We start from the raw sequence: 26,277 nt of genomic DNA on the forward strand, positions 1-26,277 counted from the left end.
TCTAGTAATCCCCAGACTAAATTATGAGAGTGCAACTCTCTGCGGATTTTCCAGGTCCACAGCAGCCCCTTTGAGAGCCTCCCTCAATTTAGCTGCCAGGCTCATCATGGGTTCTAAAAGAAACTGCCACATTTCCCTCGACCTTAGAACACTCAATTGGCTGCTATTCAAAGCAAGAATTCAACAAAAAATCGCTTGCATGACTCACAAAGCCCTTCACCACAAGACCCCAAGAGATCTGACCCATAAATTGGTGCTCTCATGTGGCGATTAATCCTCCAGAAGTTCCAGCACTCTTCTTCTGAAACCACAAAGATTTGCCAAAACAAAAACTTACAACCAAGCCTTCTCTGGAATCACCCCAAGGATCTGGAACACATTGCCCCAGAAACCAGACTGAATCCCTTTACTCCCTCTACGGCCTCTTTCGAAAAAGAAGTAAAGTCTCTACTCATGAGTAAATTTACATGAACAACGAACTGACCCGCATGACAGCTGTTGTCCTCCATTGTTTTCGACGTCTTTGTATTTTGTCTCTGAGCATACACCTTTGTAACTATTTATAGCAGAAGACAATAATGGCATACATCGTACTTTGCTCTATGTTTACACCTGTAGCGCTCCGATACCCGCAAGGGTCACGTTCGCGCTATATAAAACTTTCAAAATAAAAATAAATACAGTGGCTTTTACAATGTGATCATGTGACACAGAAGTCCTTAGCCCTAGATTCCTTTTTCTCCTGGTACCTGTATGTCAAGGTGCGGGTCTTCCAGACAGATTCCAAATTTCATGGATCTCAGATGGGAGACATTGCAGTGCTTGCCGGTATCCTGGATCACATTCACGTTCCAGAACGTGAGTTTCAGACTTATATAGTTGCTACTGGGATTAGGAGCTTCCTACAGTTCTTCAGCACATCATCATAGTGCTGTCTTGCTGCCTTCAGATAGTGCCTACAGGCGCTCGCATCTAGAGACCGTTTTCTTTGGTTGTTTATAATTAAACAGAAACATCCATTCCCCCTTTCTCATTGCACCACCCCTCTTAATAGCCGCACCCAGGCACCTGCCTGGTCCCGTGTTGACCCAAGTGTCGTCCCTCCCCCGGATCACCCATGCACCCCTCGGGTGTTCACGATTGCTTCAATGCCTCTATGACATCCCTCGTGTGCCTAGGCTGCTACTCACTTTCGCTTTGATCTTATAACAACTGCAAGCACCCTTTTGTCGGTAACAGTAATTCAGGCCTCTGGGCATTGCTGAAAGGAATTCTAACTTAATTGTTATCAAAGCCTGTTTGTGCTCATCTTATCAGTTTAGTTCATGATTTTGGAGTGTGAGCTAATGTCATTCGCCTCAGCAAGATGTACTGCATAAAATGATATGCAAGTACCAGACTCATGAGAAGATTGCAGTTCCATGAAGCCACTTCCCAGAGATGCTCAGTCAAAAATGTGTCATGAACAAGCAAGCTCCTGAACCATCTAGGACTGTGATTGAGAATTGGGCACACATTGCTCACTTTGCTACTTGCCAGATCAGATTTCCTTTGACTGGAATGTTATAGGAGTAATATTGAGCAAATTTTCCTGGCAGCCTATCAAGATATCCCTTTGAAGCAGCAGCCTGCAAATTAAAAGCTGTGCATTCCAGCCACTGAAAGTGTGATGGGACTGGGTCACTTCCCAGTCGCAAGTGCACTGTAGAGTCCAGTCCTGCTAGGGGACGGATAGCAGCCAACACTGCATCGTTGGTGAGCGGCCTAAACACGATATTAAATTTACTTGCACACATGATCCAATTCTTTCCTAAAAGAAGACAAATACATTGCATGAAGAAGGCCTGGGAAAAACTGAGATGTGAGGCGCATCGTTGAAATCCGGTTGTTCAGGGTGGTCAGCTACTAATGATGGACAGTAGAGAGCCTTTGGGACTGTGTGGAAACTTTGTCCTTTGAAATGTTGAGTAGCCAAAGTAAACAGGTTGAAGGAAAGAAAGTAATGGTCATTAATGCACACACTGACCTTTTCCTGAAGGTAACTAGGTTTAATTCCTTGGTTTTAGAGTTAACTGGTTTTGTAACAGGGAGCCAGAGAATTTGCTGTAATGTCTCTATATTGTGAACTGATGAAGCTTTAGACCATTCCAGAAGTGGGATCTGTACCCTTTGATGCTTGTAATTGAATTTCTGTAGAATCACAGGGTTTGCAATAATCGAAGTGTTGAGTTACATGGGTCTTAGAGGACGATGTAGGTAAAGTTCCCAACAACATAATTCTTCAGGTTTGATTGATTTATTGTCAAGTTAATTTTATTTGTAAAGAAAAGATGGGTGTTGCAGATGACTGCAGTGTTGCAGGATGCGGCTCTGAGTAATTACTAGTGGCTGAGATGAATTAAGAATTTCAACCATCACTTTTGGCATACTTCAGCATCATTTGGAGTAAACGGCATCGACGTGAGCGCGCAAAGGTCCACTGAACAACTGACTGCTTCCTCCGAGACCTCTTGCGCTTCTTCCCCAGGTGGAAGCTGTCCCGTGGGTACGGGCACAGCTCTTCAGCTCCTGACCAGTTACCACCTCAGCTCTTGGGTCATTAACTGATCAATGGCTAGTAACCGCAATTGTGGTGACAAACGATTGATCCATAAAATTCTGAATCAACAGATAGGAAGGGAATGCACCATTGACTTCCTCTCCTATTTACAGAAGTACATTTGCAGTAGGTATCTTATGAATCAGAAATGTTCTTTGGGCTTGCAAATTATGGTTTGTGCATTGCATATTATTATTTTGAAGTTGCAAAACCTATCATTTTGCGAATTACTGGCTTAGCAACTGCAAAAAATTTTTGTACTTCGTGCCCTAACTACTTAAATAGGCTTAGAATTCCAAAGTTTCGAATCCTTGAGATAAGTCAGTGGCGGCTGGTTATAACAGGCGAAAGGGGCGTTGCCCTACCAAGCATCCGAGAGGAAAGAGAGAATGAACGTACAACACGAAGCAGCTTTAAATAAAGTGCTTTCTGCTTCGTGCTAATACAGATTCTTTCTGTTGCCTCTTAATGAAGAGCTGAGGAGCGAGACAAGTCGGAAGTCCTCGTGCGCATGTGCTAGGCTGCTAGCTGGGGCGACGGCTATCTCTCGCCCTTGAGGCACACACACGAGGAGAGTGATGTCAGTATGGTAGTAGTGGCCAGTAGAAGCGGTAATGGTTAACTTGTATATGGGGCGCTTATGCTGTGGCCCAGGCGTTTTCAGCAGAGCGCCATTGAAATAAATGGTAAGGGGCAGGGCTGGCCTACATTGAGGAAGTGAAGTGGGTGGCAACAACTGAAGGACTCCCTTCATGTTTGTACTGCTGTTTAAGCCTCCTGATTGGATGTTGGAGGCTGGGGGAGTGGGCTGGCTGTGGAAGATTTTGTCTAGGCAGCTCCGATTTCATTTCGGGGCCGGGATAATAATCAGAATGCAGCAGGTGTGCGTGCGTCGTGTATTGTGTTGTTGGCGCCTTGGCGGTTTATTTTCCAGGAGGGACACCGACCGGATGAGATGGGACTTAACCAGGCGGCACAAGCTTTTGAGGTAAGTGAACAAGTATAATTTAATGTGGAACATAATCTACTCTCTTCCGGTCGAGTCGAGTGTTCATTGTGCTTTTTTTGTGTCAGCTTTATTCGGAACGAGATCACCAGTCAAATGCGAGCAAGGGTACAGTCAGTAGAAGACGAGGCCTGGGACTATTCCTTAAATTCGTAAGGATAACAGACTGAAGACTATTTAGAATTAGAAAAGCGGTAGGATTTTGTTGGGCAAGTGCACCAGTGTTAATTATGGCAGTGCCTTGTTAGCGTTTCACTTACTGTTTGCTAGCCACAATCGCAGCCGCAGAACAAGCTGCAATCTGTCTGTGGGCACGTGCGCAACATATTGAAGAATTATTAATCGCTTGCGGTATTAACAAGCAATGCAATATGGCAGGGATACAGTTTATGCCCTTGCATGCGCAGTTACTACGCTGGGCCTTCAGATGAGAATGCAAGTTCTCGGAGATTGAGATGTATTTTACAGAGATTATTATAAGCACTGCACTCTGATTAATGGCGTCCAATATCTATCTGCAGTACAGGTCGAGAGTCGAGACCACCCTCCACCCCTCTCCCTATCAGAGCGCTTGACTAATGTGGCAACAGAAGGCTCAGTGAAAGCCCACCCAGTGTTACATGGGTGGGTATAAATATTGTTAAACGAGGCCCGTTATGTTACAGGCTGACGGAAACTTAATGCTGAAGCCATCAGAAGTGCCCCTGAGAAACACGACCACACAACAGGTCTAGAATACAAAAAAGCCCAAAAAGTACTTTTGCATTTAATGCGGAGAAGGTAGTGCAATGTTTTATAGGTGAATACGCGTGCGAATGTTTCACTACCAACACAGGAAAGGCAAGCCCTCATTCTAAGGTTTAGTGGTGCTTTCCTGCATAGCATCTGCCAAGTAACCTGTGGCTGATTGGTTGATCTAGTATGGTTTCAGTGTAATGCTTTTTGGGTTAGTTTCAGCATTCAGTTCACATTGTTGGTGAAGGCGGTTCAGTAAGTACGCTAAGCTGTATATGCCCTTGCACAACATTTTTCGCCCACCACTTTCAAAATCCACCAGCCGTCCCTGGATAAGTGGAGGCTGTAGTCCACAGTAGTTTACGGTCCAGCGCTTTGAGAATATTTTCCAAATTCTGAGGGTAATTTTGAGCAGGTGGTAAATGTGTGTGGGAAGGGGAAGAATAGATTTGGCAGGAGGAAGCATTGCAAGCTCCATCTTTGCCAGAGAAGAATCGATAGAGCCGGGTGGATGAGGCTTGGTTGCTGTTACAAACAAAGCCTTATGCAATTTTACCGGCTGGAATTACCAGGTCAGTTAAAATCGGTACCGGTTGGGCAGGGGTGCGGGGGGGTTGTTGGGTGGTTGGGGGTTGGGCCACTGGTGCTCTTGTTATATGCTGGAAAGTGGATACGTACTCACCCAATATTGTACTGTACTGTGTTGAAAGAAAATAATAAAAATCTTTCAAAAAAAAAAATCGGTACCGGTGTTTCTTGGGTAAACCGGGCCAGTCGTGGACAGACAGAGCGGTATCCCATCCGGGGATTCTGCTCCAGTTGACACACAAACTGGCCGGTAGGCGTGATTTTAACAAATAAGTTGTGCACAGTATTACAGTGATGATAAACATTAAAATGGTATGAAAGAAATCACTTATGTTCAGGGAAACCGAGTGAAAACTCTATATAGTACACCATTAAACAAAGTATAGCTACCTCAGGTGCGGTTCCCAGGGTCACAACAGGTGTGAGCACTGCAGTGAGTTAGGACTTGGTCACTTGGAACAATCAGTGCATTACATTTTCTGTTTAGATGGTATAACTTTGGAGCTCACAAAGGTTAAAGCAGAAAAAACTAGGCGTTGAATTGTCATTTTAAAAGTAGAGCTGGTCTCCTCGTCCAACTAAAATACATCTGCAGAGTATATTTCACAAGGGGCAAACTTTGGACTGTGGGTATGATCCGCGCCCTCTCCTGCCTCCGGTGCTCAATGCAAGATGGTCATTTACTGCATTTATATGGTTGCGCCCTTATTGGAGACAGGTGTTATTGTGGACCATATCACATGATCCAAACTGATGCTTTTTTTAGGGCATCGAGGAAGCCTGTGATAAACTCACATTGCTCTGGCTAGGCTTGACTGTGGCCAGAAGGGATACCACACACCAATGGAAAGATAACTCGTCCTCCCTCATTTGAGGAGCGGAACGAGGGATTAGATTGGTGTTTGAGTAGGGAACAACCAATTTACAAGACCAAAGGCGGTCATGAACAACTGGAAGAGATGGGCTGATTATAGGGGAATCACCATTGCACCAGGAGACTCCCGCACCCTGACTGAGACCGATAGCCGTACCTACATCTGATGGGGCGTTCAGTTTGAGATTTGAGGAATGCTCTACAGGCAGTGGCTGAGGGGATGGGGGTTTGTGGGTTCGGGGGTGTCAGAGGAGACAGGCGAATTCAGTGCTTTTGTTATGTTGATATATTGTTTCATGACTACTCAGTAGATTGCATCTAAAATCAATAAAATGCATTATAAAAAAAAGACGAGCTGGTCACATTATTTGTGAGATCACATTGCAAAGTATATGAACTTTGCACCCAAGCGTTTAGCATTTAATTCCAATTGTAAGTGTCTAGTTGTTTGAGCCTCTCTGTAATGCCGGTAGTCATTTGTTTTTGTAGGAAGCTCGTGCAAACAGCTTGGCAGAAGAGCTGGGTGCTGCTCAAGAACGCGAAACCCGTCTAGAATGCAGGATGCAATCCGAGATACACAACCTGAAAGCAGAGATGGACTCGCTGAAAGAGTCCCATCAACAGGAGGTAAGGCTCAAAGAAAGCAGAGATGGACTCCCTGAAAGAGTCCCATCAACAGGAGGTAAGGCTCAAAGAAAGCAGAGATGGACTCCCTGAAAGAGTCCCATCAACAGGAGGTAAGGCTCAAAGATGAACCGGACAACTGGAGTCACTCTCTGAAGCCTTGCATGCAGGTGTAATGTGCGGCTCAATATTGGGGATATATTTCTACACGTTTCATCTGGAAAAGTAAGTCCAGCAGAGTGAGACGTTTTAATAATGGCGCATTCCTTAGTATTTTTATGGCACAGGGATTAACTTGGGCTTAAAGCCTTCTTCAGCTTCCTTCCATGGGTCAAAGCGAGTATCGCCATCCACTTTTAGCCTAATATCATACAGTAAGGTGTGGTCCAGGGAATCACTATTTCTATGAAAACTACGTGGTTAACACTAGTATAGCTCAAATGTCTCCATCCTTAATCAGGTTTATTATGACACACCTGACGTCATTGATTTACGACCTGGGCTCTTAATCTGTGATTCGAAGACTCTTAGTGGTCCATGACCCCTCTTCATGGGATCTTCTGTGGGCTGTTTCTTTTTTTGGGCAGTATTCCAGGGCGACAGGCCAGTTTGGATGGGCAAGTGTGGGCCGGGCACCATGCACTGTTCCCAACTCCATGGCTTGTGCTAGAAAGGCATGGGTAGTGCATGTAGGCATCACACCCCACACACATTGCCCCTGCCCAGCTAGCACAATTTGTGAATCTTCAGTACAGAAGGGCTCCTACTCCATGTGAGCTGCTAGACCTTGCTGATGGGCCCTCCATCTCCACCACCCGCAACGAAATGCATAAATGAAGAACCTGAATGCGCAGCTAATCCAGGTCCAGGCTCCCATGGCGTGCACTTATCTCCCTCACCCGTATAGGCTCCCCTGGTGTGCACTTATCTCCCTCTCCCCCATAGGCTTTCATGGCGTGCACTTATCTCCCTCACCCCCATAGGCTCCCATGGCTTGCATTTATCTCCCTCTCCCACATAGGCTTACATGGCGAGCACTTATCTCCCTCACACTCATAGGCTCCCATGGTGTGCACTTATCTCCCTCACCCCCATAGGCTCCCATGATGTGTGCGTATTCTTCCTCACCCCCATGGTATACACATAGACCCCGCTGGTGCCGACATTCTGTAACTATGGGCGGGAATTGAGAGGGCTGCGCCCTTCCTGTCGCCAATGATGCTGCAGGATGTGCAGCTATTCCTTAGCACTTAGTCCGTTTTAAACCCCTATTGACACCGCATGTTTGGTGTGTAATGAGTTTTCAAAAGTTTGCTGCACATCACATTCAGCTCATTGCCTAGTCACTCCCCACCATGAGAGCCTTTGAAATGGAGCACTGCAGGAGGCACATTTTAATACGGAAGATATCAGGATGTCCAGATTGATTGAGTTCACAATAATGCCTGTTGCGAAGTGCTGACACCGGTTCTTGTTCCGTGCTAAATATTTTATATTGTTGAGGTTCAAATTGCAGAAATGGTTTGGAGAGAGCAATGTCATAAACATCAATGTTTTTTTTTTTTTTTTTTTTTTTTTTTTTGAAAACCTTTATTTCAAAATTCAGGACACAGCTATTCAGCCGACAGCCCGAAGGTTCGGCAGCATTGCAAGTTAGATACAGTGATGTGTCCCCAATGCAGTTCAAAGAGTAATGCAAAAGGTCCAATTTTAAATAAACACAGAAAAAAAAAAACAACAACAAACCCCAGCAAGGCAAGGACATTGAGAGCCCATGGCGGAGGCCCCCAGGGGAGACCGGACCCCACTCGTCTACTAAGTACAAGACTGTGTACGGAGGAAGAAGGGAAACAGCAGAGGCCCAGAACAGTTACTAAAACCAAGCTGTGCTGGAAAGTAGGTCAGGGGGAAAGCTGTTCCTCGGGAGGTTCCAGGTCCGGGGCAAGACATATTCCCCCCCTGTATTGGTTCCACCGCCCCCAGATGGCATGCCACTTCCGGGGGCGACCTCTAGAGCAGTAGACCGTCTTCTCCCTAAACATGCTCCAATCCATGTTTTCCTTCCACGCTGTCAGTGTAGGGGGTCCCGAGGAGCCCCATAGTCGCGCGATATCCCTTTTAGCTACCATGTTACCCAGAGTCACCCATTGGGTCTGCGCCTCATCGAGGTCAGTGGGCCCCCAGACGTTCAGGAGGCAGCACCGCGCCTCCGGCTGTACCACAATGCCCGTCACCTCCCCCATAACTGCATGGACTCTCCTCCAGAACTCCACAATGACACCACATTCCCAAATGATGTGCAGGAAAGTACCCACCATACCACATCCCCTTCTGCACAGGCCGTCCTCCGAGAATCCCATGCGGACCAGCCTTGGCCCCGTCACATACACCCGGTGCAGTATTTTAAGCTGCACCAGCCTCAGACGCGACGGGATCGCAACCTCCTTAGGCGAAGAAACCGCTGACTGCCAGTCCTCATTATCCAACTCAAGACCATCCCTGGTCCACTGTTCTCTCAGCCCCAATAGCAAGTCCGCCCGGACGTTTATCAACTTCTTATATATGAGCGAGATCGTGCTCTCGGGCATATGACCATCAAGGACTCGGTCCTTAAGGGGAGAGGACTCCGGCACCTTCTCACCCTCAACAAGGACTGATCGGAGGGCGTGACGCAGTTGGATATACCTGAAATACTCTGAGGGCCCTAGCTCAAACTCAGTCTGCAACTCCTCGAAAGACTTCACCCTCCCCTTATGCAGTACATCTCCCACCTTGGATATACCTATCAGATCCCACTTATCAAAGCCCTTCGTGTGCCAGAGTCTTCCCAATCTTTCCGATTCAAACAATGGGGTAGCGAGGGTTAGCCTATCCTTCCAGCCCAACGAGTCAGTCGCCATCTTCCATACGCGCACCGCCACACCTGTGGGCCCCGTGAGGGACGAGTCTAAGGACCGCGAATACAACGCCCTGTAGTAGTTGCCGCCGCGCAGCAGCCACCTATCCATGGCATACCCAGGGCTGAGGGCAGGGCCATAAAACCCATGGTTGATCGCGCTCAGCTGCGTGGCCCAATAGTACCGTCGGATGTCTGGGAGCGCAATGCCCCCATCGTACCATGGGAGCGTCAACTTTGAAATAGCTATTCGCGGCCGCCTATCCCACAGCAACGTCCTTTGGAGGCCTTCGACCTCCCGAAAGTATTTGGCCGGTACCCAGTCCAAGGTGTTCTGGAGAGCGTAGAGGAAGCGGGGAAGAGACATCATTTTAAACAGGGCCGCACGCCCAACGAGGGAGAGCGGCAGCCTCCGCCAACCTTCCACATCTCGCCTCAAGCGTGCCAAGGGGGGGAGCAGATTCCTCTCATAGCGCACAACAGGATCCATGGATATAAAAATCCCCAAATACACAAAACCCTGCTGGGCAACCTGTATCGAACATGTTCTAGGGATCGGTGGGACCTCGCCACTAAGAACGTACAAGTACGATTTGCCCCAATTAATCACAAGCCCCGAGTTCCTACCGAACGATGCGAGTACGTCACAGACCACTATAAGTGACTTCTTAGGTGAGGCAAGATACAGCAGGATGTCATCGGCATAAAGCGAAATACGGTCCTCGTGATCAGGCGACCACCGAAGGCCCCGTATATCCGGGTGCCAACGTATCCACGCAGCCAACGGTTCAAGGGCGAGGGCGAACAACAGAGGCGACAGGGGGCAGCCCTGCCGAGTACCCCTACCAAGCTGAAACGGAGTAGATGCCCGTCCATTCACCACAACATTCGCTAGTGGCCCCTCGTACAGCAACCGAACCCAACTCACAAAACCGCGACCGAAACCAAACTTGGCCAGCACGGCCCATAAATATGCCCACTCCACCGTGTCAAAGGCCATCGTGGCATCAAGAGATGCCACAACAGCCGGTTCACGCAGCGTGCCCGCCCTGGCGATGACGCCATGAAGACGCCTAAGGTTCAATGCTGTATTTCGGTGCGGGATAAAGCCAGATTGATCCGGGTGGACCAAATCGCCAAGTACCCTAATCAAACGGGTAGCCAGGAGTTTGGCCAGAATTTTCGGCTCAGCGTTGAGGAGTGAAATGGGCCGATAGGAGGTGCATCTATTTCGGGGTTTACCCTCTTTATGTATGACCACGATCGACGCCAGCCGCTGGTCCAACGGAAGGATCCCATCCCCCCGCGCCTCCAAAAACATGGCGCGCAGGTGAGGGGCGACCCTATCCGGGAACAGTTTGTACAGGTCGATCGGCAGTCCATTCGGTCCAGAGGCCTTACCCGAGTTCAACGCGCGAATCGCCCCCGCCACCTCGTCAACCGTGATGTCACCATCCAAATCGTCCCTATCTATGTCAGAGAGGCAGGGCAACTCGATATCACGGAGGAGATCAGACGAGTCCTCGGGCGGCCTGTCCGACACAGAGGAATAAACCCTATGAAAATACTCCGCGAAACACTTCACAATCCCCTCAGGTTCCACAATCGGCTCTCCCCCCTCTCCAATCAACTCTGGCACCACTCTATTGACCCGTTCTTTCCTGTCCAACCACGCCAGGAGTTTCCCTGCCTTATCCCCAACGTCATACAGGCGGCCCTGTTGTTCCCTGCTGAGGGTCTTAGCGGCGTTCGTCACCAGGTCCCTATACTCCGCCTGCTTCAGGCAAAGCTCATGCAATGAGGACTCTGTAACCTCCTCCTCCATATCCCCCTCAAGGGCCGCAATCTCCTCCTCCACTTGCCGCACCTCGCCATCCCTCCGATTCTTGGCAGCCACCACCAGGGAGAGGGCTTCCCCCCGAAGCACGGTCTTAAAAGCTTCCCACAGCGACACCGCCGAGTCCACGGTTCCCAGATTGTCCTTAAAGTAATTATCTACCTTCTTTACCAGGGCGCTGCGCATCTTGGGGTCTCGGAAATACCATGGGTTGATGGGGGCCACCCTCCCTCCTCCCTCCCGACCTAGATCCAGCCGGATCCACACTGGCGAGTGATCAGAGATACCGCGTGCCATGTGCCTCGCCTCGGATATCAACGAGGCATGTGCGGCCAGAGTGAGCAGGTAGTCAATCCTGGAGAGGCTACCATGCGCCCCGGAGTGAAACGTGTATTGACTCTGTGTGGGGTGCCGGAGCCTCCAGCAATCTATCAGACCAAATGTATCCAGGAAGTCTGGAAGCCATTTCTGAGCCCCCCCTGTGTCCCTGGGCGGGTATCTATCCAACAGTCCGGAACCCACAGCATTGAAATCCCCTCCCACTACCAGCATTCCCCCCGGGAGAGTCAGCAAAGCCCTGCCCAGTTCAGCAAATGTGGAGGCCTGCAGGGCCGGCGGGACATAAACCGAAACCAAAACCAAAGTCCTTCCTTCCCACCGCCCCGCCACCGCCACAAACCTCCCCCTATCGTCAACAATGGTGGAGTCCACCTCAAAAGGCAGCGATGCTCTAACGAGGATGCCCACACCCCTGGACCCAGAAGAGAATCCCGAGTGTGCAATGAATTTATACCCCTTCCTATTCAGGGCATAGCACGTATTGCCTATGAGATGCGTCTCCTGCAGCAGGACAACGTCTGGCATTGAGCGTTTCAAAAATTGCAAAACAATCCCCCTCTTGATGCGATCCCCCAAACCATTAACATTCCAGCTTATAACACTTAAGCCTCTACCCCCCATCCTCAAACGGAAAGAGGCCCACCCCACACCCGAGGCGCCACCATGGAACAGCCCTGAGGATAATCATCATGCCTTGCAGAAATAAACCCCCCAACAACAAACTCAAAATCCCCAAAACTCCCCCCACCCTGCACCCCTGCTGCAGCTTAGAAAGCCCCCCCAACTTGCAGTGTGCCTGTCGCCCTACAAAAACAAAAATCTACAAAAAGTACCCTAAGGGAGGAAAAGAGCATCCCTCGTCCTCCCGCAACCCTCCACAGTTACTGCACTCTGTTCAAATCTTTAAGTATGGTTAAATCAAGTCAGGCCGGCTTTGAGATATCAGCCCTGTCCATCCCGGCCACTGTCTCCATGCTCGGCTGTGTCGTCCCCGGTCCGTCGCCGGGGCAAAGCGTCCAGCCATTCGTCGGCCATAACAGGAGAGTCAAAAAAGAATGTCCGATCTTCATGCACCACCCGTAGTCTGGCAGGGAAAAGCATGGCATACTTCAGGTCCAGTTCCCGAAGTCTCCGCTTCACCCCCAGGAAGCTCTGTCTCTGTCTCTGCACATGCTGGGTGAAGTCCGGATAAAAATTCACCGACGCATTCTGGAAGGGGACTGGGCCCGTCACCCTCGAAGCTTGCAGGATAGCGTCCCGATCTCGAAAATGAAAGAGCCGGGCGACAATCGGCCGCGGCGGGGCACCCGCCTTGGGCCGCCCGCCCGGCACCCTATGGGCCCTTTCCACCGCAAAAAACTTTCCAAGGCCCTTAGGCTTCAGATGATTGAGGACCAAATCTTCCACAAGCAGGTCCGTCGAAGCCTCATCCGAGGACTCCGGGACCCCGATGACGCGCACGTTGTTGCGCCTGGACCGGCTCTCGAAGTCCTCCAGCCGGCGGGCGGCGAGGTCACTCTCGGCCCTCAGCTTCCGGACCTCGTTCTGCAAATCCGCGACATCATCAGCGAGGCCCGTGGTCTTGTGGTCCAGGTTCTTAACGCGTTCGTTTGTCTTGCCCAGGTCCGAGCGGATCAAATTGACATCCACCAGGATGGCATCCACCTTATGCGCCAGGGCCTCGAATTGCCTCCCCATCGAGGTCTGCATCCCATCAAGCGCGCCCATGACATCCTGCAGGGATAGCTCCGGTGTCCCAGGCGAGTCCTCCTTCTGGGCATCCGGCGCCTGGCTCGGTCCACTCGGCGATGTTTTCAGGAGGGCGTAGCGGTCCATACTGTTGACTTGGGAATACGTTCCCCGCCTGGTGGACTTAGTCTTCAGCCGATCTCCTTCTGCCTTGCCCGACATAATGGACTACAGGCAGTCCAATGCAGTGAGGACCGTCCCCTCTCAGAGAGAGGAATAAGGAGTGAGCAGGTCCGCCTTGTGCTGCCAGAGTAGCCCGCCGAGCGTCCTTGGGGTTATAAAGCCACCCAGAGCTCTACAGTGTCCGGGCAGACAAAGGGAACGAAATCGAAAGTGAAAGAGCGAGGGCCTCCGTCCGGCAGTTCACACCTCACCAGGCCGTTGTTGATCAACTAGGAGTCGGGCATCCTGCCCACTCTAGCCCCTGGCATCTCCGGGAGTTAGGCCGCAATCTTTCGCCAGTCGTAAGTCCGGTTCCCGATGGGCGATCCGACCGCGGGTAGTATCAATCGCCTCCCTGACAACTCAGCAACACGGTGCCATGCATACCATCAGGATTAGAGACAGGATAGTCGACGGAGGGCGCGAGGGTCTCGGGAGCTCTAAGCTCACGCGGCCATCTTGGTCAAGCGCTAGGCTCCTCCCATAAACATCAATGTTTGAAGAATTTCCTGATATGAAGCAGGAAGTTCATGGGCTTATGTGGCTGGCACAAATACGGTTAAGGTCTGGCTCATAAGGCAGATGCTTTATTTTCTTAATAGGCTTTGTAATCCAAAACACAAGGCAGTTTGTTTTCATCCACATGATGGATGTAGGTAAGTAGAGAGTAGAGCGCAACCCCTATTTGACCTGCGTTGCGGGCTGGCTCTGTGGTGTGGGAAACAAATATTCTTGGCATGCATTTTTTTCATAGTATTCTAACCAGCCTTTGCCCATTCTGGATAAACATTTTTTGTGGTCAATTATAGAGACTTTTTTTGTTTGTTTTTATTTAGACAGGTAACGTGAATGTCTTCAGCGTTTGAATGCTGAGATCAGTGTAGTTGGTGCTCTGCTTTACTACGAATCCACAGTTCCTCTCTGTATCCCAGTGCAAGGATAGATGGGTGAGATGTGGAAGAGCCTTGAGCTATTGCACAAATGGCTGGAAGCTCCCTGGTTGTAGTGCAGGCCAGAGCCATTTTTGTGAGTCAGTTTTGTAGAAGAATCTGATCTGCTGTGAAGAAGTTGTCTATGATTTCGAAACCTGTTAGGAGCTAAATCCTTCATTTTTATCCATCCGTCTCACCCTTCAACCATTGTGCCAGAGAAGTTGGAATGTGAAAGGTCTGATCTTCTAGATGACTGTCTAAAAGTAATTTCTAAACCAAGTCAATCCTCATTCAGTAGAATTCTGCTTTTAATGGATATTGGTTCCCCCAGATGCCTCATCTAGGAATATCCCCTGGTGGCATAATAAATGTAGGCGCTCTATACACAAGTGTGCGCCAACCAGTAGGTGGTTGACTTCCTCTAGTTATCCCAATACCCTTAACTCATCAGCACATGCTCATCTGACATGTAATGACATTCAGGCAGTAGTACTCACATAGTGTGGCATGCTGCATCCCCTGTTTTCTTATCTAGGACTGGGATACAGCCTATGCAGGATCTTATGTCACAGCTCTATGTAACTGTCCCAGTGATGAAGAAAAAATGTCTTAGTGGTGGGGTGCAAACTCTGCACTTTACCACTGCCAATTGGGAGAATTATGTCAGTGGACTTTTTGCCTCTGATGTGACCTGACCTTGACTCCAATTCATTATACCTTCATGCTATCACTCTCCTACCCAAACTAATTCTAACATAAGGCATCGTGGCAACCTCTCATTTTGATAGTCTCAGACTAGAGATTTGTACTCGTTAAAACATCTGTTTGATTTCAACCTCAAATCCCTGTTGAAGGTTTTGCACAGCATGGATCTCCTGCAGCTTGAAATACCGGTTCTACAGCCAGATCTGGAGAAGACTCGAATAACATATCATGAGAGTCAAAGAAAACTTAGAAATGCATTCATTATCTGCAGGTCAACTGAACTGTTCTGGAGGTCAAGCCCATCCCTCTGTGTAGTCTTGTGCATCCTTGAAGATGGATTATGCCGTTATCCCAGAGGCTCGTGTAAATTGATGCTAACCCATTTACGGTGGTTATTTTGATAGAACCTGGTCGCACTGTCCTTAGCCCAAAATAGGATTGTGAAATGATATCTTTTCCGCTTTTTCTTCACACAATTATCGCCCTTGTTGCCTTTCATTGCATCAATGTTGAATATTCAATTTGAATTCCAGCTTAGAGACACCCTTTGATGTCGCTCTCATGCTATATAAATCACCTCCTCTTCCAGCCTATTCTCATTCTCGCTTTTTCCGTGGACTCCCCATTTAAAGGCATGTGTTTGTACTTGTTCTGCAATGATCGATTCCAAAGGTGACTTTTCTGATATCTATTGCTTCAGCGAGGAAAGGAGGGCCACAGTAACGCCTTTGTACGGTCTTTATTCCCAGCTAAGCGCTCCTAAACATTTATTCTTTCTGAACTGTGTGTAGTGGATGTTATTAGGTTAAATATAAATCCTCAGCGTTGGTTGTGCCTTTATGGGGCATTAAGTAAGTTCTGGCATAGGCATCTTTTTGATGCATGCTGACTCTAATGGTATGTTGGGTGAACTGCTGAAAATGTTTCTTGATGCACTATGCAGCCAAAAGATACTTTAAGTTGAGGAGTAGGCAGGAAAAGCATTACCAAAAGTAAGGAACTTTCAAGGGCGTGTTTGCAGAAATACATAGATCTGAAATGCATAGTGTAGTGTCATAGTGCGCTTATTCTTGTCCGGTGTCTGGTATAGCCACATAAGACACATTGATATACATTGAATCTAAATCGTACTCCTTCATGCAGAGAGTGGTTATTCTGAATAATCTGTCATGGATTCAGCCCTTTAGGACCTTGGCTGAAAACACCCCTGGCATACACTTTTTGCATGTGATGTGAATATCAAAGAACAAATAGGGGGCTCATGTCAGCAGAAAAACGTTCACAGAGGCATCCAGACATCGTCAATGACTATGAATTTAAACTTGTGCTGGGACCCTTAACAAAAACCCTCTTAAGAAATTAACAAATTCCCTTTTATGCTACTAGTTATCTGATGGCTGTTACCTCTGGCAGGACGTTCATTGGGAGGCATGTTGTTTAGACTGGCCACATAAGGCAAACGTAGTATTTTCAAAATGTAATTTACAGTCCACATCCTGCAGCATATTGAAGGTTATACATGATCAAAAAGCTGGAAACTACAAAACACAACAGATCTGCAAAAACAAATGTTCTTTCCTGAAACTACATCTTATCCCAAATCCTAAGAATGAGCAACTGTTGGCAAACCCAGAGCAAGGTTCCCACAAACATTCATGTGAATGAATGAATGTCTCTACTGGTCTTTCTTGCTGTCTTCACAGCTCTCTTGGAGATACGATGTCCAATGGGGTTTAAAGGTCTGTGTAGTCCAAGGTCTGGTCTTTGCAGACAATCTAGGGGATTGTATGTCACTGTTTGGAAAAAAAGAAAATCACAAAACCAGGTTAAATAGGAGGTTTTACCTGATTCGAGATCTACAAGTATTCCATCACAGCTTCTTCAGGTACATTCACAAGAATAAATGGCAATATTTGTATATCGCACAGCTGCTTATAGGAGTGTCCAGTAGCGAATACACTAACAGAAGTTGGAGACCGTGATCAGTTATGCTGTAACAAAAAGCCGTTTTTAGGTCTCGCCTGGCGTCGGAGCACGCATGCGCGTCTCGCCCTGTGAGGGCTATAGTAAACACTCTAAGAAGGGGGAACTTTAATCCACGCGTGTGTCGACCGTTTCCAATTGGCTTAGGTCGTGATTAATGTTTTTTCCGTGCTTTTGGTTTGCTGGCTGTCACTTTTGTTGACGCCCTTGCAGTTTTGTGATGCTGCCCATCGTGACAAGCGCAGCTGTTTTCACTCACCTCAGATGCAAATACAAGCGGCTGAATGAAAACAGATGGCGAGCGTTTTTTTTTCTCTTTGTGCAAACACAGTCCGAGTCTTTGATCTGTTATCTTTCTCTCTTTGACAGGCTGAGCCAAATACTGTTCACTACAGCCAAATGTGACTGTTGTCCGCTGTTTATTTAGTTAAACTATTTTAATTTTACCAAAAGGTAATCGCATGTTAGGCGCTTTCACATCGGAAAGAAAAAGTTAGCTTTAAACAAAGCTAATCGTGTGTTAGGCGCTTTCACAGTAGATCCCGTAATCGCGTGTTAGGCGCTTTCATAACGCATGGCAAAAGTTAGCTTTAAACAAACGTAATGGCGTGTTAAGCACTTTCACAGCGGATCGCAATTGAGAATGCATTTTATTTCGTAAACTTAATGCGGCTGTTGGTCGCTGTTTATTTAGTTCAATTAATTACATTTTACAAAAAACATAATCGTTTTTTAGGTGTTTTCAGAACAGATGGCAAAAGTTAGCTTTAAACAAAAGGTAATCGCGTGTTACGCGCTTTCACAGCAGATCCCAAAATTTAACTTTCAATAACAGTTGACAAAGAACAGAGAATGCATTTTAGATGGTGTTGTATTCTCTCCCACATAGCTAACGTTTAACAACACAATGTTGCAACACAAACACCACATAAACAGTTGCTCCTTTTAGTGGTGCTGGTTACATCTACTTGTCCAGGACTTAATTTGACAGCAAACAGGTGCAGGTGCTCTACAATAAATGCATTTTAGATGGTGTACTATTGCGTCCCAGATAGCTAAGGTGGAGAGGGCACAAAGAATGCATAAGCAGTTGTGCATTTCAGTGGCGCTTGTTACATCTGTTTAGTGCCTTCTAATAGCGTGTCCTCCAGACACAATGGTAGAATAGTCCTTCGCAATTGAGCGGCTGATCCACAACCACCTTTAAATCAAATAGTACCTTCCTAATAAAAATCATAGCAGCGAATCCTACTAACATAGCTCAGCAGGTTAACGTTCTTGCTGCAGACATCCAGTTATACCCATCTGCAAGTGAGGTCACACCTTTCAATTGCCATGAGACAGCTCTCTCGATATGTCTTCTGCAAATATGGCCGAATTATAAGAGATTTACATCGTAGGGAAGATAGCGGAGGTAGTTAATGTACGTACTGTGAGGATTTGGGACACCTAGAGAACACACCCTTTAGTTGCCCTAGTTAGATCTGCTTTCGCACAGCTTAATTTAAGCTGAAAAAGCTGCCAGAGCTGTTAGTATGCGTTAGATTTAACATGCAATGTTTGTTTATTGCGTGTGATCTAAAATTAACAAAACGCAAGCATAATTTATGTTGCGGTAGCCGCTTTCATGACGCTGCTAACACCTGCTTTCCCACGGCTTAATTTCACATAAGCGTGCCAAGACTGCACGTGTGTGTACGTAACTGCAATTGTTTTAATGGCAGTGCTTACAATAGTTTTTACACTGGCCTTTATACATGCTTTTTTAAAATGTTGCTCATTACAGCCCTACTACAAATTTGTTTAACTTAAAAAGTGAGTTTATTGCGAAAAGTAGCAATCGCAAAAGTTAGCTTAAAACAACAGCTAACATACAATATTTTGTTATTCCAAGTGATGTATTATTAACAAAAAGCAGAATTTTTATGGCGCTACTTACATCGTTTTCCCAGGGCTTAATTTAAGATGAAAAACGTGCCAGGACTGCACATGTGTATACATAGCTGTAGCAAGTTCTCCAGACACAATGGTATAATAGTCCTTCGCAATGAAGCAGCTGATTTACAACCACGTTAAAATAAAATAGCACCTTCCTGTTCAGATTCGTGGCAGTAAAGTCCACTAACATACCTCAGCAGGTTAATGTTCCTGCTGCAGAGATCTAATTATAGTCACCCGCAAGTCAAGTTACATGTTGTAATTGCTATGGGAGAGCTCACTGAATATATGCCTTCTGCAAATATAGCCAAACCATTAGAACTTTACATTCTAGGGAGGATAGCAGAGATAGTTAATATGCGTACTGTGAGGGTTGGAAACACCTAGAAAGCTGCAGCATTTGAAGATTAAGTTCAGACATGCGCAAGACGTATATTTTGTGCATACGTTACAAAACAAAAGCCCAAACTAATATATAATAAGAGACCTGGTCTTAATGAAAGCCGAAACCAATATTTAGGGGATCAGCGGATGAGACCCACTGCAGCCCTCATACGATGTAATGTCTCCTTACAAACTGGCACACACAATTCTGGTGGGAACCTCTAGATCCTGACAGTAACTTTATGGCAAAGTCGTATCTCAGGTCTGCCTTCTGAATCATCCTGGGCGCAGTCATGTTTATCTGTCCCACAGTTGCCAAAATAAGCAACATATCCTTTTGTTCGAGTAGTGTCACTACACGGGAAAGTAAAGGCACGGCGGGTGGGAAGACATCATAACAGGAAGCAGGTGTCACATTTCCAGTTGAGCCCTATTGCTTGCTTTATGTTCAGCTTGTTAATCCTCCATGCTTTCTTATGCCGATTTCTGCCCGTAGTTAGAAATCATGCCCCAATACCACCATCAGTATCTACACCACCATACTACTACCACCACTACTACCACAACACAAGTACCAATACTAGCAACACCACTATTACTATACCAAATACAATCAGCAATACTACTATCACCAACAACACAACTACTAACACCACCACCATACAACCACCACCATTACTACCAACATTAGCAGTACCACCACTAACACTAACACCACTACCAACACCCAACTACCAGCAACACAACCAATATCACCACCATACCACACATAGCAACACTACTCCCACCAGCAAAAACACTAAACCAATATCACCACTACCTCAAACACCATTACTACCAATACTACAACTGCTAACAATATTCACCACCGCTACCACCACCAACAGTACAACAAAATGTACCATCACCACCACCACTACAACAAACACCAACACTATCAGTACTCCCACCCATCAACACTATACCAATACCTCCACCACCACCAACAGTACAAAAAACACCACCAATACCACCACCATCAGTACTACCAGTACCAGTAACACTACTACCACCACCACAATCACTACCAATACTACCAGTTGTCCCACCACTACTAACATTACCACCATTACCACTACCACCACCAACACACACCACCAAGTCAACATTTAACACCTTCAGCAATACCACCAACTATAAATACCACCACTATCAATAACAACACCAACACTACCACTAACAGCACCAACAATAACACCACCACTATAGCCACCTGTACGACCACCAATCACAAGAACAACACTACCACCACCAATACTATTATCACTACTACCCTCAGTACCACCACAACAAATACCACTACCACCACTAATTCTAATGCCACCAACAATACTACAAACACCAGTACCTCCAACACTAGTACTACCACTACTACCGCCAATACTACTACCAACACAAACAAATACCACCAGCACAACAAATCCTATACCCAATACCACCACCACTACTACTACCATCAACAACAAAATTAGCATCACCAATAACACTACTAGCACTTTACCACTACCACTAACACTACCACCATTAACATCACCACTAAAAATACCACTAGTCCCACCACTAATACACCACCACATATATCCCCATTACCACCAATCCCACAACATCTCCAATACCACCACTAACACTAGCAACGCATACCAGTAACACCAATAACAATACTACCAACATTACCAGTACCACCACTACCATCACCAACACTACTATTACAAGTACAACAATCAGTACCACCACCACCAATACCACCATCAACACTAATAACAACACACCTATCATTAAAACAAACAGTACTAACATTACAACTACTACCACCACAAATACCAATACCAATAACACCATTAATAACACCACCAACACAACCACCACTACATACACCAATACCACTACAACCACCTCTATTAACACTATCACAAGTTAGAATACCACCAACAGAACCATCACCATAACCAATAACACCACCAATTCTACCACCAACAACATTACCACCACCAATAACACCACCAGAAACGTATATCACCACCACTAACACTACCACAAATAACACCATAAATAACACCACCAACAAAACAACCACCACTACCTCCAGCACTAATAATACCACAACTACCACCACCACGAACACCATCACAAGTACCAATACCACCAACACAACCATTACCATAAACAATACCACCACAAATACTACCATCAACAACAACATTAACACCATTACCACCACCAATAACACCAACAGCACCATATATCTGCACCACTAACACTATCACCAGTAACATCACCACTAAAATACACACTACTTACACCACAAACTATCTCACCATAAATAAACACCAATACTACAACTTCTTCAATACCACCACCATCACTACCACAACCACTACAAATACCACCACTACCAGTACTGCCACTTTCACATGCTTACATTATAAATAACCTTATATATATTTGTTACTTTTAAAACAAAATAGATAAAAAACAATGCCATTTACAATACCAACAACTTTAAACTTTGCTACTGCGAGACCTATTGCATTACAAATGCTTGTTTTCAGTAGCTTAGGAAACTGAAATCCACTGTTGTTGCTGCAAGACTGGCCCAAAGCTGACACCATTGTATGGATATTGGTAGCCGGGCTGACGCCAGATTTGAAATAGTTGTCCAGCATATGTATGTATTCTTTCTGACTCTGTGCTTCACTCCCTACTGCTTGACACTGCTACGGGCATGAATTCAGTTAGCGATGAGCTACTTACCTCTTGCATTGGGACTGTCCACAGGTCATCACCCTCTAGACGACAATCGAGTGGTACTAATACTTATGGGTTTCTGCAAGAATACCATGAGGGGCACTCTGAAAATGTTCTTTCTCTTTAAAGACAACTCCTGCTTTTTACGGGGGTGGTGAGAATTCAAGAATTGATGTCCTGCTATTCCAAAAAGATCAAGGATCTACTGGTTATAGAAGCAAGTAACTTGCTCCTCACCTGGAAAGTACTGCGATACCCACTAGCACTAACATTGTACGTATTCATTATATTTTTTTATAATTCTATTTATTGAAATAAAACAAAACAAAAGTCAGCACTGATACACAAAGCATATTCACAAATTACAATAAGGAGGATGTAGGAGAGTAGGGTCTGCTTTCTATGTTCACCCCCACTTTTTGCTTTTGCTTTACTGGTTTACGACTTAGATGTGGCTGTGGGCCTGCTAATCAGACCCACAGCCCTGCTGTTCTCTCTCTAAATTACTACTATGTACTTTAGGTGCATAACCCATTTGGATAGGATCACCTTATTGGCCCCTGTACAGTGTACCCTAGGTACCCAGGGCATAGGTGTACCCTAGGCCTACCAGGGGCTGCAGCATGTATTGTGCCACCCCTGGCCTGGCCTTCCATTTTGACACAACTGGCTGATCACTCAGCTGGGGCAAGGTCGTGTAATCACCCCTTGCTTAGGTGTAGTATTCCTATACCTAACTTACATATAGACACATGTGTACCTATCAGTCACTCCTATGGCAGGCCTTGACAATCCTGGAGGCAGAGTGCTTGGTAACATGTGAGATGGTGCTCTAGCATGAGCTGAGCCTGTCTGCAGCTTTCGGAACCATGTCCTTATAGCTGTTCTATGATATAGCCTACCATATACTCTTAAAGTGCCTTATAATCTTAGACGGTTATGGTAACTATGGTTTGGCTTTATCAAAGCATGTCGTGTAAGGTGTCTAACACTCGGGAATAATACCCCCATGCCATTTCGGGACATGAGAATATTATTCCCCCCTTCTAGAGGGAAAGACATGTTAAAATCATACTTCAACTGTTAGCCTCTGACCAAAGCCTCAGCATCACAAAATGGATGCTGCTGCCACGACACAAGTCTGACCTCCTGCTGCTGGGAGGGATCCCAGCCAGGGAGGCCTGGACAATAGGTTTCCTGCTTGGGGAGGTGCTAGCACCTCCCCAGACAGCCTTTAGTGTATTGGGGCAGGGTGGGCTGAAAGGAATGAGACATGCCTGGGGCACACAAGGTGTTCCTTGCATAGTCCAGTTCAAACCGGCGCTGGGGCACTCCAGCCCCAGCTCTGGCGCGAAACTGGACAAAGGGAAGTGGGTGTAACCACCCCCTCCCAGGTCCCACCCATAAGGCGTGACCTAGCAGGTATCCCAGCCCCCCAGATTAGTATAAGAGTGGGAGTTGGGCCTCAAGACTTTAGATTATCCTGAACCTGCAAAACTGAACAGAAACTCTGGACCTTCGACATTCGACGAAAGAAGAAGACTGAAGAATCTCCCTTGTAGCCAAGGAGTGGCTACCCTGTGCAAACAGGCACCATCAAGTGACTACCCTTTGCTTTGTGAAACGTTCGACGAGGAACCAACTGCAGAGCCCGACCAGAGCCTTGATTTCCAGACTTCTCCGACCCTCATCCACATCTGCAGCAGAGCTGAGATCCGTGGAGGCGACGAGCGACGTGGGACCGGCTACCTGGGAAAAGTGGCTAGTAACTTACAGCGCAGCTTCTGAGGTACCCTCGAAGTTGTGCACCGGGGATTGAGAAGCCCCAACCCCAAGCACCATCTGCACCGAAGACCAGCCCCCCACACTCCACGAGTCCTGCGTGGGGCCCTTCAGCATTTTCCTGCTTGCCGCGTCTGTCCGGTTGCTTGCCCGCTGGCTAGTGGCCTCTGTGACGACGCTCCCTGAAATCTTCTGCGCTGGTTTGGCTCCTCCAGACTGGCTCCCGCTTCTCTGCAAAGAAGAAGCACCCCAGACCTTCCTGGTCTGCACCAGAAGCAAGTCCCTTGTTCTTCGTGGGTTCCGCTTGCCAAGGCTTGGTGAGTCCTAGTCCAACTTCGACGCCGCCGACAGCAAGAGCCTTCGTGGGACAGCTCGCCTCCTGGTCCTGGTCGTCCTCGACGCTTCCTGGTCCTCCTGGCTGCAGCGACAAGCTTCACCTTCACCTGCAACTCTTCACGACATCGCCTGGTTCCTTCCTGGTTCCACGTGGTCACTGGCTAGTGACCTTGACTCTGTCCCTTCTGCTTGCAGGTTTCTTCTCTTCTTGATCCCAGGCTTGGGATCCACCGGACACTCTCCCCTGACTGCCTGTCAGCATCTTTCTTCAGGCATCCATAGGAGTCGACGACGAAAACGACGCATCTTCACCCCTATGCACCCGCAGCCTGTGGGCTAGGTAACTTGGGTACTCCGGTGCTCATCAGGATAGTGACTATCCTAGTGTCTAGTTTTCAAGTCTCAACTTCCTAGCTACTCCGGAAGTGTCCTAAATCTATCTATTTCTAAACTGTAACATTGCTATTGACTTTTACGCATTACGCGTGAGTGTTTCCACTCTGCACACGAATCCCGTGGGCCTCCCACTCCCTAACTAACGCTAGTGTAGTGTAGCCCCAGCGATTCCCTAGGCCTAGGCCTATTCTATTTCCGTGACAGTGGTTCTTATACCACTTATTTAGTATATGGTTTGCGTGGCCCCTAGGGCCTAACTGTATTACTTACCTGTGTGACTTACTGTATGCATTAATAAGACTGTGTTGTACTTACCTCTAAACTCATAAAGAGTGCTGAGGGTTTGCTTAGAATAAATACACTTTATTTTATATATATATATCTGTTGTGGTGTCCTTTCATTTGGTATTCAAGGGATTATATATGGTATCACAGCTGGCTTCACATGCCATTCAGAGTTTAGCCTAAGACTGCTCTTGTCCATGCTACCACTAGGATAGCTGGTCTATAAGGTTGACTTTACAACCAATCACCATAAGGGTATTTGGACTGATATAAGGTGTACACTATAACTAGTGACATCATACATCAGGCCAACTTCTCACATTGGTGAGCAGCGGTTGGGATCTGAGCTTGCTGTTGTAATACCATTGTAATCTTGAGATACTAAATTGAAAGATCACACAGATATTGTCTAGGTACATATAACATAGATTATTATACTTAAGTCCTACTGGACTTTGTAGTTGTAGGTTGAAGGGAATAACACACCCTGACTACAACTACTAGAAAGGTTTAGTAGATACAACTAGTGTAGGTAGGTGCACACACCACACCCTCACTAGATCATGCCTCTGGGAGGAGATCAAGTAGATGCTCTCTCAGGAGGGGCAGGTCTGCAGAAGACCCCCTCTAGGTATGATACCTTAACATTCCAGGAGATGAGACAATTGTGTACCTCCAGAGGAATAAAACAGGGTGCAAACCCTACCCTCCTTCAGTTAAGACAACTCCTAGAGGAGTATGATGCTCAGAGGGCATCACAGGAAGGTGCCCTAGGCGCAGAGGAGGGTCTACCCACCACAGAGGAGTCAGATGGGCCTTCAGATGGGGAGGTAGACAGCCAGAGCCAAGTAAGGAGACTTAGCCAGGCTAACTTAAGTTTACATGGGAGTTTGCATGGGGTCCCCCCATACAGACCCACAAGTAGACATTCACAGAGAAGCAGGAGGGACAGATCCCCTTCAAGGGAATCCATCCACTCCCATGTCTCTAACACCTCTAATGCTTCCTCTCACAGGGGAATGACTTCACCTGAGAGAAAGGAGCATGCAGCCAGAATGAGGGAGGCTAATCTGAGGATTCAGAGGGAAGAACTTGCCCTTGCCAAAGAGAAGCTTGCTCTGGCTAGAGAACAAAAGTTAAGTGGGTTAGAACCCACTGGTGGCAGCAACATTCCTAGAGATAGAGACAGGCACTATGATAATAGAAACCTGAGCAAGATTGTCCCTCCCTACAAGTGTGGGGATGACATCCACAAATGGATAACTGCTTTGGAGAGAGCTTGCAAAGTACAGCAGGTACCCCAAAGTCAGTGGGCAGCTATCTTGTGGCTCTCCTTCTCTGAG

At 47.0% G+C, this 26,277-nt stretch overlaps 1 protein-coding gene across 3 annotated transcripts in view; it reads left to right on the forward strand.

The window, feature by feature from the left end:
- CCDC18 (coiled-coil domain containing 18) overlaps positions 1-26,277 on the forward strand; it is a 1,105,805-nt gene that overhangs the window by 898,629 nt on the left and 180,899 nt on the right. For all 3 annotated transcript variants that reach the window (XM_085602201.1, XM_085602202.1, XM_085602203.1), the window contains one exon: positions 6,292-6,429. In XM_085602201.1, coding sequence (XP_085458327.1) covers positions 6,292-6,429 — 138 coding nt within the window. The remainder of the gene's footprint in view (positions 1-6,291; positions 6,430-26,277) is intronic.

This window comes from Triturus cristatus, chromosome 4_2, assembly GCF_964204655.1.
Source record: "Triturus cristatus chromosome 4_2, aTriCri1.1, whole genome shotgun sequence".
Taxonomy (NCBI): Eukaryota; Metazoa; Chordata; class Amphibia; order Caudata; family Salamandridae; genus Triturus; species Triturus cristatus.